The sequence below is a fragment of the Perna viridis genome, chromosome 3 (genome assembly GCF_037379345.1).
Source record: "Perna viridis isolate PV_CMFRI_1.1 ecotype Kerala chromosome 3, ASM3737934v1, whole genome shotgun sequence".
Classification (NCBI taxonomy): domain Eukaryota; kingdom Metazoa; phylum Mollusca; class Bivalvia; order Mytilida; family Mytilidae; genus Perna; species Perna viridis.
Genome location: NC_142447.1, coordinates 21814696 through 21832870, shown reverse-complemented (window position 1 = coordinate 21832870; position 18175 = coordinate 21814696). Strand labels below are relative to the sequence as shown.

Genomic DNA, 18175 nt, shown 5'->3' with positions numbered 1-18175 from the left:
CCCGAGACTGGCTTTTTTGGCAGGGCTGGCTAATTTTAGCAAAAATTTATATAGCCATATAGTAAATATATTGAAAAATTGTATTAAGGTATGACTAAAATTCGAGTGAGTTTCCTACCCTGCACCCTGGTCTATTAGAAAGACCATTACTGGTGGATGTTCTCCTCATGTAAAACAAGAGGCTCCCAGGAGCCTGAATCGCTCACCTTCTTGAATGTTGCCTTTCAAAGGCAATAAATTAAATAAGAAGTTGTCCAACAATTTTGACTAAAGAAGTCTTTGGTAGGACTATCACAAGATCTTTTCAACAACTGAAAGTTTCTTTTAATCTATCATAGTTTTCAAGATATTGACTGAAAACTATTAAAAAAAAGTCATACTTCCCCTTTCAAGGGCAGTAACTCTTACAAGGAGTCTGAAGACTTTTGTAGTCCTAATAATATGGATCATTTCAGCTATTGAAAGAATTTGGATAAACCTAACAGTTTAGGAGATATATGTGAAAAACTACTGTCTGACTCCTATGTTCTATTTTTAGTAATGGCGGCAATGTTTTTTCGATGAATCAAAAATCCCCACATGAGTTCTATGCAGTATACCCCAAGGAACATTAATACCAAGTTTGGTTTCAATTGGTCAAGTAGTGTCAGAGAAGAAGATTTTGGAAAGAAATAATATTAAAAATAGCAAAAATCGTTCAAAAAGGGCAACAACTCCAACATGGCGTCACGGATTAAAACCAAAATTTGACCAGAGATAGATCTCATCATGCTGAACACTTTTACCCTGTCTGACCCCTATGTTCTACCTTTAGTGACGGCGGCCATGTTTTTTGACGAATCAAAAATCCCCACATCAGTTCTATGCAGGATACTCCAAGGAACATTCCTACCAAGTTTGGTTTTAATTAGTCAGATAGTTTCAGAGGAGAAGAGTTTTGTATAATTGTTAACGAGAATGGACAACAACGAGGACCCACACCAAGTGATGGCAATAGCTCACATGGCCTTTGGCCAGGTGAGCTAAAAAAGAGATTTCAAGCTACAAAACAATGCTTTAAATCTGGCAAGATACATGTAGTACGACTTGGAACCATGTGTTACTTCAGCCATCCGCAAATCAATAGAGGAAAAAATTGTCATTTAAGGAGTTCAAACCATACTTTGGAGGACAGTTATGTTTTTATTGGTTAAAAATAGGGAAAATAAGAGGATCCATTACCATGACCAAAATGTCAAATAACTTCTTTTTGGTTCCAATGGGAGAGTTGTTGTAATCCTATGGACCCCTTGGCTATGGGCATTTTTGGTCCAATGGGAGAGTTGTTGTAATCCTATGGACCCCTTGGCTATGGGCATTTTTGGTTCCAATGGGAGAGTTGTTGTAATCCTATGGACCCCTTGGCTATGGGCATTTTTGGTCCAATGGGAGAGTTGTTGTAATCCTATGGACCCCTTGGCTATGGGCATTTTTGGTCCAATTCAACTTTAATTGATTTCTATGTGGGATAGTTGATTTCCCAATATCACAATTAATGATACACTAATTACCCTTTATTTTCTACAAGCAATTTCTAATTTTTTGAAACACTTCATCACATTTGAACTCCAAATATTATTTATTGTCATATCAACCACATAAAAAAAGAAAGGGAGGTTAATGCATCAGGGCACTGTTTATGCAAATCCACAAGGGAAACATTTGAGTGTACATACTTTTTTACATAAAATCAACTTTGGAACAATGAAGAAAGAATGACCAATATATATTTAAAATATTTTTGTAAGTGTATAATTTTCCAAGCATTGTTCAGCTGCATAATATAACCAGATTTAGTGACTTGTATATCACTAACCTAAATTTGTGTTCCTTAAGATGGAGATGCAGTCTTCAGTTTTGTAATACTGGGAAAGAACTTTTGTCTTTAGGTTTTTTTTTCAGAATTATCAGGTGTATCAAATTAAACATCTCGTAACATATTTGCTGGTTTCAACGACATATAAAGTCATTATAGGGTTTGTTACAGACTTGTACACAACCAATCACTTCTGCAAACCTATATCTGGTTCCTGATTTACTGTGTATCACTTGCCCTGTGAGGATCCAGGTGTCAAAAGAATAGGCCCACAGCAGCAATAAGCTTGTCGTAAAAGGCAACTCAATAGTACTCAGAACCCTGGCCAGGGGCTAGGGCACTCTGTCCACAGAGCAACTGGGTTGTGTGCCCCAGGTGGTGGAATGGGGTAACCCGGGCATATTACATGATGGGGTCATTAGGCAATAATACGTAAAACCTGACCGCAAACCATAGTGGGGCACCATGTTGGAAAAGATGCCACGTTCCTTGCACGTTAAAGAACCTTTCTGTTGTATTCTCCTGGGGTAGGAACCATAGGGCTCCGCCACAGGAGGCTAAATTGCCCGACCCTACCTACCTATTCCTATTTCAAGTGGCAATCAAAATTTGTCAAGCCCCGTGCAGGTCTGGGTGTTAAAAGAATAGGCATGCAGCAGCGCTAAGCTTGTCGTATAAGGCGACTAAATAGTGCTCGGAAACCTAGCCGTGGGCTAGGCGCTCTGCCAACAGAGCAACTGGGATGTGTGCCCCAGGTGGTGGAATGGGGTACCCCTGGCATGTTACATGCTGGAGTTGTCAGGCTATAATACGGAAAACCTGACCGCAAACCATAGTGGTGCCCCGTGTTGGGAAAGATGCTACGTTCCTCACACGTTAAAGAACCCTGCTGTGGTATTCGATAGGAGTAGGAACCTTTGCGCTCCGCCACAGGAGGCTAAATTGCCCGACCTCATGTTCATCACCTGATTATAGTTAAAATATTGCTGCTGGGGCATTAAACCCCAACAATCAATCAATCGGTGTGTCACTCAAGTAGCAATTATTAGCTCTGCTATTCAGAATGTTAAAATAAAACATGGCATGCCAACTTCTCATTGCAAATCCACAAAGCTTTCTCAATTGTACTGTACTAATTTGCATAAAGAGGTTGCGTTAAGTACTGATTGTGGCAGAGGTGGAAAGCCTTGAAATATGCCTTCTGGACAAGGGATTGGTCCTACAGAACATTAGAGAATAAGTAATTGGCACTACAGGTGTTAGTATCAATAAAGATAAATACAGTTGAACCTGATGCATTGTTTATAACTACAGTAGTCATTAGCCTTAGACCTTTAATTTGCAGTTTAAAGCTACATTAGCTGTTGGTATTGATACAGTGAAACCTCGGATAATCTGTAAACCTGTCTAATCCAGGCATTGTCTGAAATCATGTGGCATTAATTTGAGCCTGTGAAAACCAAACACCTGTCTAAACTAAACAAAACTTTCAGACAACAAGGGGTTCAGTTAAGACAGGTTTTACTGTTTATGTATTTAACTAGAAAACATGGAAAACACATCAACCACCGGCCCTTTATACATACAAGCACCTACCCTGTCTTACAAAGGTCTGATTGACATCAAGGAGAATATCACAACCTTCAACTATCATTCTTTCTATTGACAAATTTTTCCTGATGTTTTCAGTCTCACTAACTTCATCGTGCATTATCTGAAAAAAATGACAAAATAAGAGTAAATGCAAACAAGTTATTACAATTATATAACAAGCATTCTGAGAGTATTGCATGACAATATTAAGTCCCCTCCCAGAAGAAAAATCTGTGGAAGAGAACAGAATGCAAACTTGATGGAATATTTGTTAAAGAGAAAAATGCGAAAAAATGAGTCTGCATTAATTACCAAAACCCAAAAATCATAACTCATAAAAAAATCAATGGACCAGAACAAAAAATTCCAACTTGATCTGTAAATTGTGATGATTAAGCAATATACCAAATATCTAATGAATATTTGTAAGCAATGAAAAAAAAAACAAGTGTGGAAAACAGATTTCCTGACAGAAGGACTGATTGAACAACTGACAGAAAGAGTACAAACCTAAATTCCCCTTTGGCAAAAAGCACCTGTAGGCAACTAAAGAAACATATACCGTAAAAGTCAACTGAATAAAACATACTATTGAAAATGTTCTCATTTATGTTTAAATCAATCATAAATAATATAAACCGTTATCACAGAGATAAGTTTTGTCTGTTCGATATTGTCAATATATTGGTGTGTTTATTAAATATTATTTTTTGTGTTGCTTTCAATATTTTGTATAATAATATGATATTATAAAATTTTTCAGTCAACAGACCATGACTGTGGTATATGCATAAAATTGGCATGAATTTGTGATGCGATGATGGTAATGCATCTGTACACCAAATATTATTGACCTAGCATTAGGGGTTCACATTGAAATGAACTGATCAGAAAACTTAATGTTAAGTTTGTGGATGCTGCTGTCGCCGCCGCCGGAAAAGCAAAACCTAAATCTCGCCTTCCGCAACTTTTGTCGCAGGTGAGACAAAAACTGTGTCCCCTCAGACAAAAAAAAACAAAGCTAAGCAAAAGACATACACTTTGCTCTTCAACAATAGTTCTAACATGATATGAGCAAGCATTTTCCAGGCATTCCATTAGCATACTCAAACCATGTAGTGTCGCCCCACCCTCCATCACACAGGACTGTAGTGGTTGTTATAGTGCATACCCTTGACAATTTCTTGGCATATATCAAAAAACTATATGATCATACAATGAATGAGCTAGAGTTTTAGCCCCCTCCCTGCTCCCCCCAAACAGGTATCCAACTGTCACATTTTGACCTACCCTTGACAGTTTTTCTAACTTTCCCTTGGCATCTAAACTGTACTTTTTCTATTTGATTATTTGGCAAAAGAGCCTCAAACAGGTCTTCAGTTGTCACAATTCTACCTACCCTAGACAGTTCCCCCATCTTTCCCTTGTCACAACTGTACCTACCCTAGACAGTTCCTCTAACTTTCCCTTGTCAGGATTGTACCTACCCTAAACAGTTCCTCTAACTTTCCCTTGTCACAACTGTACCTACCCTAGACAGTTCCTCTAACTTTCCCTTGTCACAATTGTACCTACCCTAGACAGTTCCTCTAGCTTTCACAATTCTACCTTCCCTTGACAGTTCCTCTAACTATCCCTTGTCACAACTGTACCTACCCTAGACAGTTCCTCTAACTTTCCCTTGTTACGATTGTACCTACCCTAGACAGTTCGTCAACTTTCCCTTGTCAGGATTGTACCTACCCTAGACAGTTCCTCTAACTTTCCCTTGTCACAATTGTACCTACCCTTGACAGTTCCTCTAACTTTCCCTTGTCACAACTGTACCTACCCTAGAGAGTTCCTCTAACTTTCCCTTGTTACGATTGTACCTACCCTAGACAGTTCGTCAACCTTCCCTTGTCAGGATTGTACCTACCCTAGACAGTTCCTCTAACTTTCCCTTGTCACAACTGTACCTACCCTAGACAGTTCCTCTAACTTTCCCTTGTCACGATTGTACCTACCCTAGACAGTTCCTCTAACTTTCCCTTGTCACGATTGTACCTACCCTAGACAGTTCCTCTAACTTTACCTTGTCACAATTCTACCTACCCTAGACAGTTCCTCTAACTTTCCCTTGTCACAATTCTACCTACCCTAGACAGTTCCTCTAACTTTCCCTTGTCACAACTGTACCTACCCTAGACAGTTCCTCTAACTTTCCCTTGGCGTACTCTAAACTCTGTCTTTCTACATGATCATGTGGCGTATGAGCTAGCAGTTCATGGAGTGTTATAATATAACGAGGTATCTGAAAGTAGAGTGAACTTCTAGACTATATATTAATTTTTTTGGCACATTTACATGTATCATTTCATAATTTTCACTGGATACTTGCCAAAGACCATGTCTTGCAACTAAATGTTATTCATGAGGCAATAAAACATTCAATTTTCACATTCACCTATTTTAAAATAATTCTAAAAAAAAGTTGAGAAAACTGCTTGTTGATAAATACAAAATAACAGAATGACAGACAGAAATTTATATGTCATGGACCACTTTGTGATGAGGCATAAAAATCTTTTGGAATCCCAATGTTGTACTTTTGCAAAGTGCAAGATTTTTTTAGCTGAAACAGTGTTACCTGGTGCATAGGATAGGTAAGAAAAACTTCCACCGATCGTCCCTCACACATGGGTTTCTCTTCATACCGTTTCAGCAGGGCATTAAATTCAGGTTTTTGTTTATATTCAGCTAGCACCTGAAGGCTGTAGTGATGATTACGTACATATTCCTGGTATATACACAGCATGGGTAGTAACATGTCAAATAGGTCACCTAAAATTGAAAGTGAAAGTAGAAAACAGCTGATCTGAAATAAAGATTAGGACTGTATGCACCTGCTGTAAATATTTTCATAAAATGGACTTAGGAAAATAATCTATAGTTTAATGCTAACTTTAAGTTGCAGTAAAAATGTATGGTGTAGATCTAGTGTTTCTATTTAAGGAAGTAGAATGTTATTGATCTTCATGTGAAACAAAATTTCACAAATATGCCAATAACTAGTTTAGAGTTACTTCCCCTTATTCAATGATTTCATTAATTAGACAAAAAAACATATTTTTTTCTAGTTTGAATTTTTTTCTGAAACTAATTTCACATCCACAGAAAGGTACAAATTCTGATGGTTCTATCTAATCTACTAAATTTCTATGTTTTACTAGAAACTCAAAGATCTTTTATGTAAATAAACATTGCTAACATTTAAAGTCTTGGGAACACTACAGAAAAACCCAGATTGAACTTAAAACACAAGAGAACCACTATTTACTACAAGAGGGCATGGAAATTAACACAGTGATTTTTCAGGAAGTTTTTTTTTTTGGTTCTATATAAGAAATCCCAAAAATCTTGAAAAGATATCCACAACCTTCAATTTAACAAAAGAAAAATCTCTGTTCAAAAGAAAAGGATGACTAGGCACATAGGCAACTATTCAGTTAACAAAATCAACATATCAGGTTCTGGAATAGGTAAGGCAAAAAAAAATAGATAATGACATCCATCTCCCATAGCATTTAGGCAAAATGACTTGGGTAAGGAGGTGTGACCCAGATACAATACATTCCACATATAAATCCTGTGTTGACAGAGATATACAGCTTGGACTTCAGAGTAAGAAAATCAGATTATCATAAAAATTTTTGGTAAAACAAGAATGAGATTGAAGTATCCTATTCATTCAACATCTTCTTTAAAATTTGAACTTACTTGTTATAAAGCTAAGCATTCTACAGAACTGTTTTATAAAGATTACGTACTGGTCAAAGAGTAGTTCTCACTGGAAAGTTTTTCTCACTAACTCATTTTTCCTCCTCGCCTGTGAAACTGATTCATGTCCAAAACAGATTGCTGATATTTTGCTTTCAAAAATGAGCATCATGCAACAAATTTCATTGAGGAATAAAATTTTGGTGATCAGATTGGCAATAATTGCTTCTGTATTGTAAATGTCCAGATATACTCTCTGACCAGTAGTACATTATGTGAAATTTAAATCCAAAATAGCACTTATAAAATCATATTTTTTTCTGGATGCATATTGGTCCAAATTTTATTGGAATGAGCACAGTAAATTTAAAAATATAGTAGTCATTAAATTACCAGTATAATGGCAGTGTCCTACTTTTGATTAAATGTATCTGGGAATTAAATAAAAGACAGAATATAAAAAATAATAAGAAAAATGGGAGGGGTTAAATGTTGCAACAATTTATTGCATACAAGATCTAGTTTATATAAAAGTATATATATTCATCCCTGATATTACTAAATGCAAAAACCTTAAACATGTGTATGCAGTAACTTCTAGTGTTTTTTTTTCTATTCATTGGTTGAATGGTTTAAACTAGAATATGCATCTGGAGATTGATCAATAAACATTAGGCCAAACAAAATAATTTCTTGGTTCTCAGACACCCTTTGTTTCTTTTTTGGGGGTGCCTCATTACCATATCAATTATAATTATAACCAAATAAATACATCATCATTTTTGTCAAGGCAATGAACAATAAAAATAGCACTCATCATTTTTATACAGCAATTTAAGAAATAAGTGCCTCCCCTCCTAATACCCTCCTTTCATAACGATAGCTAGAGAAAAAGAAGTTAACTTTTGAATGGCCTAACAGGCAATTCTTTTTAAGAAATAGGGAAATACCACCACTTTTTCATACAAAAAGAAAAAGATAGAAAAAGAGAGAAAGAAAGTCCAAACTGCATATCCTAGCACAGGAAATGAAATTATGTGATACTTACCAGCACTAAACTTACCTAGAACCAGAGTGGGCCAATTCTCTAACCTAGCACATAGGCCCTTCAGAAATATCTGGTGTAAAAACAATAGTGTTTCACTGCCAAATAGAAAATATAATTATTAGCCATTAGTTATCTATAGCCCAGCAAATGCATGTAGATCCTTCTAACCTACCAAGAGATCTATAAAGACAAAACAAAGTTCTGACAATTGTCAAACCAACAGGAACAAGATCTTAAAATAATCTCTGCCTACTCTTGGGCTAACATCTGCAACAAAAAATGTGTGATAATTAGTTCTCAATCCACATGACTAAAAGTAATCAAACTGGTAATCTTTGTTGTTAATTTGGTTTTAAGGAGGTAGACCTAGGGTAAGGGACATAACTCTTACAAATCATTGGAATGTTTGTGTAATGTATCTAAAGTCAATCTCATGTAAGCATCCAAATTACTTGGATTGATTTCCTTCTGTATCAAATGAAAGCTTGATAGGCTATGGTGAAATTGAATATAATATAAATATATCACTGATTTCAAGAGTTAGGTCCCTAACCCTAGCTCTACCTTCGTAAATCAACAATTTTAACCTTGCAAGAAAAATAAAAAAATATGCTACTGTCACTGAATTTTACACTGAAGAAAAAGTGTTAATACAAAGCTAAAAAAAAATATGCTACGTTCGCATCCCTAAAAATCCTCCCGCATCTGCAATTTTTATTACGGTAAAATCCAGAAATTTTCATATCTAGTCCGGAATCGACTTTTAATTAGTTGCGGAATCATCTGCCCACTTGACAGAAATGTAAAAAGTATGATGCGAATGAGGGTGTTATTTAACATTGATCATTAAAAAACAAAAGTTTGTCTCGTGGTGGAGAGATGGCTTTTGTTTTTTGCCACATCTCATATTCCAGTAAAGTAATGCCATGGAGTATTTTATTTAACTTCTCAACATCCTATACGTTAACAGAATTGTTAAATTCAATGAAATTTCTCCAAAAAAAAGAAAACTTTCTACAGATCAAAAAAAAAAAAAAAAGGCTCCCTTCTGCATCATTTTTTATAAAAAGTGGCCTATGGTACCAACACTATATAAATATTTTTTCCCTTTTTATCACAGATTAATTCCAGTAAATAGAGACTTCTTTACTGCTTTATTTAAAGGTCAAAATTACTCTTAAGACATTTTTAATGAAATTATTTGTCTTAAAAAAGAAGATTTATGTGCCAAAGTTTTATTTTTATCCATCAAATGCTAAAGAAAATGCAGTTATCTCCCTTTGACTGTACCATTTAATTTCCATTTATTTACTACCTGTTCAAAAATATAGAGTTAACATCCTCATGTGATATAGGTGGTTTTTTCGATGATGCTGCCATTCGTAGAGGTCGTAAAAAACATGTGACCAAGGTAGATAACTGACGATTGTATTCCTCCTCACATTCAACCATATTAAATACAATACTATTCCTCTTCCTCATACTCTCAGCATGAGGGGAGCGAATATACAGTTCTACAATCTGTTTCCATCGTCTTCTACATAACCAGCCTCGGAAAAAACTTTGAACCTAAAACACATAAGAAAAATGGTTATGTAAAATTTTGTATGACATTAGTGAATTTACATTTGCTAATGCTTTAGAAAAACAAGAGGCTCCCAGGAGCCTGAATCACTCACCTGGTTAAATTTTGTCTTTCAATGGGAATAAATTGAACAAAAAGTTTACTAATAATTTTGACCTCTGGCCAGGTGAGCTAAAAATGAATCTAAAACACAAATACAATGATCATGTAACACGGAAATAGTAAAATTTTATATGACATCAGTGAATTTACAGTCTGGATATTTGTTTTCAACACCTACATATCCAGCCTTGACTTACACAGGTTACCAGTTTAAACAGATATCAGTTTATACATATTACCAGTTTATACAGGGATCAGTTAACACAGGTTATCAGTTCATCCAGGCTTCATTTTATGCGTTTCTCACTCAGTACAACTTACATTTGTAATTATACAGAATAAAATTTAAAAACTTTTTAACCTATGGTTACGATAATAGTGCTTATCCTTCAATTATGTTTTTTTTAATGTGTTCTTTTCTCATAGAATGTTTAAAATGTTGATTTAAGACAGCTTATTTCATTAAATCTCAGCAAAAAAAACCACATTTTCTAAATAGCAAAGCCAAGTTGTTAACTCAGATAGCTATGTCCCTATTGTATTACCTTCTTTATTTTCTTGAGTTCATCTGTTTCTTCATCCACAGAGTGGTTGGATATGATTCTTTCTTTCTTAAATTTCTGTAACTGAAAGAGTGAAACAACAGACTTCTTTACATAAAACTGATCTATTATATTAACCACCATGGTTATACATTTAACCCAATATTTTAACACCTGTCTTTAGCACACCATACACAGATCTGTGAAATTTTTGCATTTTATTTTTTCTGAAATAGTTGCAGAGAAAACTAACAAAAAAATTGTAAAGGAACAATGGACAAACAGACACCTCCATCACTACATACCTCCTTCAAAGCATGTGTGTATCACAATAGGCAAAGTGGCATCCTTCAGACAAGTTATACACTGTACTAAAAAAATTACAAGAAGCCGGTCAAAGCCTCTTTAGTAGAACATATTTTAAGTACAAAGTAATTGAAAAGGTTTCCAGTCCCACATTGTAAAATAACTGTTGTGAAAGACAGTACTGATGAAGTTAAGTATAGCCCTACAAGATAAGAAGTCCAAATTTCTTCCTCCATGCTCAAACTAGGAAATAACAATGGCACTATGTCAGAAGCCTGTCTAAACTGAACACTTCGGAATGAAGGTTTTGTCTTTTATAGGCAACTGTTTGGTTGATATAGGTCTAAAATGCATTAATACTGACAAAAAGGTACTTCAGCAGTTATCTGGTTTAAACAGAGATTTCTGTTAATATACAGGGTTCAGTTTAGAAAGGTCACACTAAAGATCAACCTCCAGCACTACTGTAGTAAGGCACCAAATTCCAAAATTGGTTGTCACATGCAGATTCCAAATTTACTTTCACAATTGGAGGCCCTGGAATTTTCCTATTTTAAACCAATGGTCCACTTGAGGGAAATCAAAAGTTCATAAAAAGTGTCAATTAAAAGGGTTTAAGTTCAAAGACCCAGGTAAATGAAATTTCAAATGTCCTAGATCAGAAATATAGAGTCCTAAGCCTTGATTCACCACTTATTTGAATCCCTGTCATCAGCCAACTGATGTTGGAAGAGATGATAAGTACCTCTGCCCTGATTTTTTTCACTTCCTGGCCTAGTTCTTCTGTCTGTTGAACATACTGCCACTTTGACTGCCTCTCGCTGTCCAGTATTTGTAAAAGATGGAGATGTTTCTGTTCCAATTCTTCTTTCTGCTCCAATACTTTACTGTAACTGAAATGAGTAAAATGTCTACATGATAAAAAAACAAGTCTTCCCCTTAAGTCAACTGTTAAAAGGACCTTTACTGTAAGCCACCTAATTGCATATGACTAATTAATAATAAAAGTCAAGCCAATCTTCAATTCAACTATGTCATAATATGCACGTAAGTACCTGGTATTTGCAAAATTTTCAAAAATATATTGAACTAAAGAGGTTTTCTAATATCAGAGTGAATTTCAGATATCGATGCCAGCTTCAGCACCTACAAATAAATTATCAGTCTAATATGTTGTCCCTATTCAACATTGTTCTTTTTTTTAAAATTTAGTCTTTTGTATGGTCAACAGCTATCTACATTATTTTTCCCACTAATCAAATCATTTCCTATTAAGTTAAATAAGCTTTTTGGAAAGTGTTAAAAATTGTATCTGGTCTTAAACATTATAAACTAGATGACATGAAGATGGGAAGTCACTATGGACATTTTAAATTTTTGACCTTGACCTTTCACCTCAAGGTCACATCATGTATACTAAGTATGATCTCTTAGAAAGGCTGCATAGTCGTAAAACAAAAATAATTTCAAACACCCTACAATATGATGCAAAAATATTCCCCCAAGTAAATGGCCTTGCCTTTTTGACCTACAGATTTAAGCATTTATCCCTACAAATCAACTACTGCCAGTGACCATTAATTTCCAGCTAAATGGCTGGGCAATAGACCCTTTCATGTCAACTGTGGGGTGGTCAATGAGCATGATTAATATATACTTTCTTGAGAACATCCACCATTAAATATAATAAGGGCCTTTAGGAGAATGTATATTCATGTTGCATGAACAAATTCCCTATCTGGCTTTAGCTTAATCCATTCAGTACTACTTATGCACCCAATGTACTCCAGTGTAAACTGTAGGTCAGTATCTAACTTTTAACATTTAATACACTGTAACAGCTGTTCTCTGATATAAAAACGTTTCATTATGTCACTCCCATTTTTCATGTCTTATAAATTAATATTTCATATGTCATAAATAATGTTTATCATATTTCACAGATTTTTTTCATATATTACAGAATGAGAACTTCTGACTAATCGATCAGACCCTGCATTGTAAAAGCCAGACCTTATTGTGTTAGCTCAGAGAGGCAACAGACTAAAGGTAAACATGATGCCCCACTATGGTACATTATTCTCACTCTGTGCTGACCAGCCATCACTCTATCCCCTAAATACTGCTTGTTTGGTGGAGAACCAGTAGCTACCAATTTTAAATCTTTGGTGTGAAATGGTCAGGGATTTAACCCAAAACCCCTGCTTTGAGGCAAGCATTCTACATCAATATTATTGAGGCTGTGCCCCAGGGTTTGGGTTGACAGGTACTATGTTTATCAAGGGTTTAAGATTGACATGTTCTAGGTTTATTCAGGGTCTACCGGTATTTTGATGGGTTCCATGTTTATTCACATTTAATTTTGATGGGTTCTATGTTTATTCATGGTTTATTTTTATGGGTTCTATGTTTATTCAGGGTTTATTTTTATGGGTTCTAGGTTTATTCAGGATTTATTTTTGGGAGCTATGCTTATCCAAGATTTTTTGTGATTGGTTGTAGATTAATTCAGGGTTTGTAATGATAGGCTTGAGGTTTATACATAATATGAATTTAAGATGCATGGTAAAGTTAAAACTTGTCCTTTGTGGTAGGAGTATTTTTTTAAAGGTTTAGTTATAATTAAGACAAATTTATCTAAGCATGTTTTTGCTACTTACGGCGCCCTTTTGATGTTGTCAATCCATGCGTTACATTCAGCCTCTGTATCTGTCCGAAGGTCATAGTGTCGTTGTCCCTCATTTTTGTAGCTGATTGTAAAACAGTACTGAAAAATAATAAGATTTTCATTAAAATTGTGATCAAAACAATGAAACTTTGATTCAGAAATGTTGTCTCTATTGACTCCCAAGAAAACCATGGAATCAAAATTTATTAACATGGTATTTGTCATTTAATTGTAAAATTTTATTGATGGATTTTGATAAAGTTACAGCCCTAAGAAATTTCAGAACAAAATAGTAAATTCAAGATGCTTAAAACATAACCAAAAAGAATCAAATTACTTCATAATAGGAGCTGAACATGTTCAATATGTATTTAAACACTGTGAAAAATTTGAAAAATAATGGTACTATACTTTTTGATCTACAAATGACACAGCGGTACCCTCTAAATGTGAGAGAAAAACAAACAGAGTTGAGTGGATACTAGATCTGCTTTCACCATAGGTGACAGATAGTACAATCTGGTACAATATATTCTCCTAAGATTCCAAAGAATGGAAAATCAATTTAGTGTGGCCTAACAAACTATATCTCTTTCTCAAAAGTACAAAAAATATCTCAAAGACATGATAAAAAAAAATGAGAGCCAATATGATACCAAGTTAGCGTTAAATGAGACCATAATAGAAGGATGCCTTGATAGAAGAAACTAGGCTCATTGGTTAAGTGTCATTGGTTTTACATTAATGTCAATTGTATAACTATTCAAGTAGGAACTTCTGAACGTATGTAATTTTCCGTCTGAAAATCTAATTTGTAAACAGAATAAATTGAGTTGCTACAGTGCCGCCAATACGATGTAACTCATTCCTCAATAACTCTAATTTAGACTTCATTAAATTGATTCTAATGTTCGGAACAAAGGCTGATCAAGCCATTACACTAGTTCCCTGATAAAATACGCAAAACAAATGATGTTTGTTGATGAGAAATCGATGAGGTGTTCGGTAAGCAAATCATCCAACGTATCGGAATTATCAAAAGTAAAAATAAATTGCAGAATTTTTTTAAACCTTTGGTTACTTTGGCAACGATAAAAACACTGGATTAGCCAGATAACTATATTGCAGAGTTATGACCTAACTGCCATTAGCTTACAACCATAAAATCCAGAGTTTATTGACAAAAAAATGCACAAGCTTAAACCGGATTAGGTATGATTGTCTCCAGCATAGCTTTGTTTCAGGCTGATTAATTCTCTGAAGCTTGGAAAAATAAACTCATCAGATAGCTTTTTTTTTCAACAGATACATAACCTCTGTGTAAAAGAGATGAAATTAGAACATTTATGTTGCAGTGTGCAAATAGCAAACTTGCTAATTAATACATCTGTATAAACTGGTGTTTTTTTTTCATAATGAAAAGAATAATTGTACACTATATCAGGATGGTTTTGTCTTGAATACAATGATTCAAACAATTAAATTCTGATAAATAAGTTTTTATTCTAAATTTTTAGTCCATACATGTCTGTTTAAGGTACCCACGTATAAGCAAACACCAAAAGTCTCTAAGTCAATATACATGGCTAACCTTAAGAAGGTAGACCTAAGGTAAGGGACATAACTCTTGAAATCAGTGATATGTTTGTATCACATTCAATTTCGTCATAGCATATCACACTTTCATTTGAAACAGAATGAAATCAGAACATTTTACTTTAAACAAGATTGTTATAAATTGCTGAATACAAATGTTCCCAATGATTTGTAAGAGTTATGTCCCTTTTCCTAGGTCTGCCTCTCAAAGGGAAAATCATTTAAAACTGTCAAGTGTGGTTTTTTTTTAAATAAAGCATTTTTTATTAAAAAAAAAAAAAAAAAAAAAAAAAAAAAAAAAAAAAAAAAAAAAAAAAAGTTCATACTGTTTTAAGTATGAGCTGATCGACAACATTTTTTTTAGGCCTACAGAGAGAATGATAACAAAACATTGCAACATTGAAAAAAACAACACTAAAGTAATATCTATACAGATGTTAACTGTTGTGATTGCAGCTTAGTTACATTTATCCATTTACAATTTTCCTCACATGGGCTAGTACAAAAACAAATGATGAAGAGATATTAAACATGGAAGTCTCCTTATACAACATACCCACAAGTCAACTTTCTATTGATGGTTTAGTTTTCTATTTCGGACAGCAAGCTACATGTATTATCTTAAAAACATAAACATATTTGTGATTTACCTCGGAATCAATATGTTACTGTTCAACAGAAGTATCACCATCCCCTTCATAAATAATGACTTGGTTCAGTATCAAATGAAGACAAATGAAGCTATTTAATCACACATAGATTACCGGAATTGACAGGGGAGTGTTGGAACTGTACTGTTCTGATAATTGAACAATTACCTTAATGGAAGCAATATTACATAATTGATGATTTTGTCCATAGTTACTAAGATTTTGTCACAAGAACAACAGTGAGAGTCAAATATTATTGCCATGTTGTTTTTTTGGGGTTATTTTTAATTGTTAAAAAAGCATAACTGCAGCTCATTTTACAGTGCTGAGAACTTTCACATCTGTAAATGGGAAAATAATTGTAGGTAAATGGCTATAGCACTCTTGACAACAGATATTGTAAGATGCAGTTTAAATGGAGAAATTAGTCTACTGATACACATGAGGGTTCTTGAACTTTGTTATAATTTCTATCGAAGCAAGTTTCATCATTTAAAATAAGAGAGTTATTACTAAATTGAATCATTAAACATTGATAGATATGCAAATTTCACTACCTTTCTGATAAAATCAAGGGCAAACATCTCCGACATCAAAAATTGTCCTAAAACAAATTAAATCCCATGCCCTATCCCCCTTTTTTTAATTCATTTAAATCCCAATTAATAACCTGAAGCACAAAACAAAAAAAAACATAAGATGGCTTCCTTGATCTGACCACAAAAATTGTACCAAAGAAAAATCTATAAAATATACCAGATGTAAACAGACGTACAGGCTGAAAGCTACATGTATATGTAATATGTCTGTCAACAGACAGACCCATATAAGCACTTGAAACAAACTTCTGAATTAAAAAAAAATGATATCAAAGCTTCTTTTTTACAGCACATAAAATGTTTATGTTCAAGAAAAAGATTTGATCTTTTTTTATTATCATTCCATAGGTAATTAAATCTGATTCTGACAGAGAGTTCAATTGATTTATATAAGCAGTTCATTGGGTGATTGTAATTTTTATCAAGAAAAGACCAACTCCATGTTCTGAACATTATCATTGAATGCACTTTAATAAGGGTAAGGTAAAATAAATCTTATTTTTCACTTGAGCAAGAACTCATTTAATATGCAGCTTGCAATCATTTCTGTCAATATAATATTAAATTTCAAGATTATCCAAAAAAAGAAACTTGCTTCCACTTTAACTAAAAACTGATATTAATGTGTATTTAATATTAACCAATAGGCATTGATCCATTTTGCCAATACGGAGAATCCATTATGATGCTGTAACCTTCGGAGAGAAAAACACATTACACTCTGTCAACAAATATGAATAGCTAAACTTTACAGTACATGATTCATTAAATATTTAGAAACAATATGAATACATGAGAAAATTGTAATAACAGTTATAGAAGCATGACTCTGCATAGAATACTAATGTAAACTTTAACATTCATGGTAATTTCATGGCTGTGACATTACACTAGATATACAAACTCATTTTACAATTGTATTGCTTCATTTGAAAAGATTTCTACAGCATGGCATCATAATATTGTTTGGTGTTGTATTACATCCTATTGTCATGTGATGGCGTCACTTATGTCATCTCAACAATTGTAACATGGTGCAGTGTTTGGCATATCAATGTTATTGAGCATGGATCCTTTTTTAAAATACTCATATATACAGAAATATTTAATTATGTGAATTTCACTTGATTCTCACCATCATTTCTTTTTATTTTCATTTTAATTGAGAGTTTAACTTTTGTGTCAGAGTTTTTGTGAATTATGATAATTAGGCCTGTATACTCAGATCTGACAACAAAATATTCCCAAGAAAATAATGCAGAATTTCACATCAAATTCACATGAATTTTATGTGAGCTATTTTTCAACATGAAGTTCAAAGGGAAAACTTCATGAAGCTAATATTTTTGGCTAACTATCTTTGGATGGTGACAGTGTTTTTTGAGAATATCCCATAAAAAAAAACATGTGGCTAACAAAGAAGAAAAGCACTATCCTTAGCATGGTAAAAGATATTATCGAAAGCAAGCTACAATAACCACAAAGTCTAATTTGCAGCTGACACATGTAAAGAGCACTTTCTCTAACATATTAAATGATCCTCTAGAATGCAAACTCAAATTAATTTCAAAACCTGCTAAATAAAGCAAGATATACAGCTACAAACATTTGCTACTGTTTGTTAATCAACTATAAGCAAAAAAATGAAGACAGGTATATGCATGTACATGTACAATGCATATCTATCTTACAGAAAGTATCCATCATTACTGACTATCGTTTCATGCCTGTTTTGTATACTCTATCAATGCCATACCTAAACTATGTTAATTAAGAAATCATTGTAATGTCTTTATCATCGCAAAAAAATTGGAACAAGGCTTAAAGTGACTCTGGCATACTATAAAAATATTTTATTCATGGGTACCAATT

General features: G+C 33.9%; 1 protein-coding gene across 7 annotated transcripts in view; it reads right to left on the bottom strand.

The window, feature by feature from the left end:
* LOC148621433 (ras-specific guanine nucleotide-releasing factor 2-like) overlaps positions 1–18175 on the bottom strand; it is a 139298-nt gene that overhangs the window by 64143 nt on the left and 56980 nt on the right. For 6 of the 7 annotated variants that reach the window (XM_088575813.1, XM_088575812.1, XM_088575816.1 and 3 more), the window contains 8 exons: positions 13451–13557; positions 11536–11683; positions 10488–10568; positions 9571–9824; positions 8271–8350; positions 6078–6271; positions 5631–5741; positions 3452–3569 (listed from right to left, as the gene is read on the bottom strand). In XM_088575813.1, the coding sequence (XP_088431939.1) occupies positions 3452–3569; positions 5631–5741; positions 6078–6271; positions 8271–8350; positions 9571–9824; positions 10488–10568; positions 11536–11683; positions 13451–13557 (1093 nt within the window). The remainder of the gene's footprint in view (positions 1–3451; positions 3570–5630; positions 5742–6077; positions 6272–8270; positions 8351–9570; positions 9825–10487; positions 10569–11535; positions 11684–13450; positions 13558–18175) is intronic. The other variant, XM_088575819.1, reaches the window with a different exon arrangement.